The sequence below is a fragment of the Camelus bactrianus genome, chromosome 1 (genome assembly GCF_048773025.1).
Source record: "Camelus bactrianus isolate YW-2024 breed Bactrian camel chromosome 1, ASM4877302v1, whole genome shotgun sequence".
Classification (NCBI taxonomy): Eukaryota; Metazoa; Chordata; class Mammalia; order Artiodactyla; family Camelidae; genus Camelus; species Camelus bactrianus.
Window position 1 is genome coordinate 39,292,877 of NC_133539.1, and position 3,041 is coordinate 39,295,917.

The 3,041-nt window shown below is 34.1% G+C and overlaps 1 protein-coding gene across 1 annotated transcript; it reads left to right on the plus strand.

Annotated features, from left to right (window-relative positions):
- Positions 1–520: 520 nt before the first annotated feature.
- LOC105077971 (olfactory receptor 5AC2) lies at positions 521–1,444 on the plus strand. Its single transcript, XM_010966466.3, has one exon. The coding sequence runs from the start codon at positions 521–523 to the stop codon at positions 1,442–1,444; it is 924 nt and encodes a 307-aa protein (XP_010964768.1).
- Positions 1,445–3,041: the final 1,597 nt, after the last annotated feature.

The window sequence follows — 3,041 nt, forward strand, 5'->3', positions numbered from 1 at the left end:
CATATTTTCTGCCCATTTGTTTCACTGGGTCATTTAAATTGTTTTCATCTAGTTTGTAAGAGGTTGTATGTGTGTGTTATAATTACCAGCCTTATAAATGCAAAATATGTTACATATACTTTCCCAACACATTTTTGTCCTTTCACTTTGCTTATGGAATTATCTCTACAATAAAAGTTATATGGTTATGCCTATATGAAATTATTACTCTATTTCTCTTCCACATGCAATGGTTTTGCATTTGTGTCTCTTCCTCATCAATTGTCTTCCACATGGTTTTAATATTCCCTCACATATTTGTACTTATTTCAGTTTTTTCCAATTTTAGAGTCAGACACCTGAACATAGAATTTGTAAACAGACTTACTTTTGGATAAAAGTTAAACTTTAAAAACTGCGAATTAAATGGAAAACAACACTAAGGTATAGTTTAATTTGCAAATAAAATGCCACTACTTTATGTTATCTTTAGTGATTGTCTTTGTCACATATTTTCTCATAACAGTGATCAAGTGTGAGTATGTCAGAAGGAAACAAGACTCTGGTGACTAAATTTGTTCTCACAGGACTTACACAGAGACCATGGCTGCAGGTTCTCCTCTTCCTCCTGTTCTTGATCATCTGCCTCACCACCCTGGTGGGCAACCTTGGACTGATGGCTCTTATTTGGAAGGATACCCATCTTCACACACCCATGTACTTGTTCCTTGGTGGTTTAGCCTTTGCAGATGCTTGCAGTTCAAGCTCTATAACACCCAGGATGCTGGTCAGTTTCTTAGACAAGACTGCAAAGATATCCCTAGCTGAGTGCATCACTCAATTTTATTTTTTTGCTTCCAGTGCAACCACAGAATGTTTCCTCCTGGTAGTGATGGCCTATGACCGCTATGTAGCCATATGCAATCCCTTGCTTTATCCAGTGGTGATGTCCACCAGAATCTGCACTCACCTGATTAGTATTTCATATGCAATTGGTTTTCTGCATCCTTTGATTCATGTGAGCTTGTTATTAAGATTAACTTTCTGCAGGTCTAATGTAATATATTATTTCTATTGTGAAATTTTACAGCTGTTCAAAATTTCATGCAATGACTCATCTATTAATGCATTAATGCTACTTATTTTTGGAGCTTTTATACAAATTTCCACTGTAATGACCATCATAATCTCTTATACTCGTGTGCTCTTTGACATTCTGAAAAAAAAGTCTGAAAAGGGCAGAAGCAAAGCCTTCTCCACGTGCAGTGCCCATATGCTCTCTGTTTCACTGTACTACGGCACTCTCATTTTCATGTATGTGCGCCCTGCATCTAGCCTAGCTGAAGATCAGGACAAAATATATTCCCTGTTTTACACAATTATAATCCCCCTGCTAAACCCATTTATTTACAGCTTGAGAAATAAAGAGGCTATAGGTGCTTTGAGAAGAGTTGCAAAGAAGTAAACAGTTCCCAAGGGAAATTTCAAATTGTTTCTCTTTTCACTCTTTGCATAAACATATCCCCAAGTCTTGCAGATTAGCCATAGTTCTTCCCTTTCACCAGAGTGGTAGAGGTCAGGGTGGTCACTGAGCACTGGGTGAAGGAACTCAGCTTCACACAATGTTTACTTGGATGTGGGTCCAGCTGAAGTTACTACTTCAGATGAAATGACACGCACCATCTACAACTGACATTAAAAATACTGCTGTTCCTTTTTATCTGAACAGTTAGTCTTTGAAAATTTGCTATCTTCAGGGGATTCCTCCCCCAAATTTCATTAATTTCATTTAATAATTGACAGTAACTGAGGCTGGTGTATTACTGCAAGTCATTTAGTTCATGACTGATCCTAAGTCACTAAGCTAGACTTCCATGTTAACAAGGCTTTGTGTTGCCACACCTTGATAAAGCGATAAGAACTTAGATACTTGTTTCTGAAATAAAAAAAAATATTTCTGATATAAAAGTGAGGATAATAAAAAAAAGTGAAGAGGTTTAAAAAATTGCAGCCTCAATAACAATGAAAAAAAAAAGTGGTTGACTTGAATAATGAAACATCAAAACTTGAAACTTTCTATATCTAAAAGTCCACACACTACTTTCATATAGGACATTATATGACACAGTCATATTCAGGAATTTGGAGATTTGGAATATCTCAAGATATTTGATATCTCAAGATAATCTTCTTAAATATTACAGATTCCCTGTACTCTATTTACATGAGTATTTTGTTTGTAATAGTAATCCTGGTCAAACACTTGCAGAGAGATTGCATTGCTAAACTACAAGAGGCAGAAGTCAAGGATGAGAAACTGGTTAAGAGTACATGGAGGTGGGTACAAAACTGAGGTAGTGATCACTCAAAGCTGAGACTAAGTTCTTGCAGTCTCAGCCACCAATTTACTTACAATTCAGTGACAGGGCCACATTAATATATATTTGCTAATTTACTTTAGTATAATGGAACTGACACAGAGCTCCTTTTTCTTCTTTTGCAAAGACTTGATTATGTTCCTTGAGAAATCTGTTCAAGCACTGATTTTAGGAAGAAAAGAATTTACAGGACATGAAAATTAAATTCAGATTGTTGAAACAGGAGTGAAATGTTTCTCTTATTGAAGTATTATAAAATTATTTTTAGTTTTATAGCTATAATTCTAAAAAAATATATCAAATACTTATCTAGGATAAAGACATGGTATATATTATATATTTATTGATTATTTGATTATGAATATAAATGAAAGAAATTCTATTCATTTGTATGGGTCTACTGTTTATCCCTACAGTTCCCCACTGACAATTTTTTTTAAAAAATTACACACCCGAAGTATATTCTTTTTAAAAATACTATTGACATCCAGGATATTCTGATTAATTTTACTGTCTTGGTGGCTAACTTAATAATTCAGGATATTTTTATTTTGTAAGTTAAGATTGATTTTTACTATTATATTTTCTCTCCTTTTGATTAGGGCTCTATACCCTTTATGTTCTGATATAATCTATTAAATTCTTGCTATCATTTTGAATAATATTATTCCTACATGTCTTAAT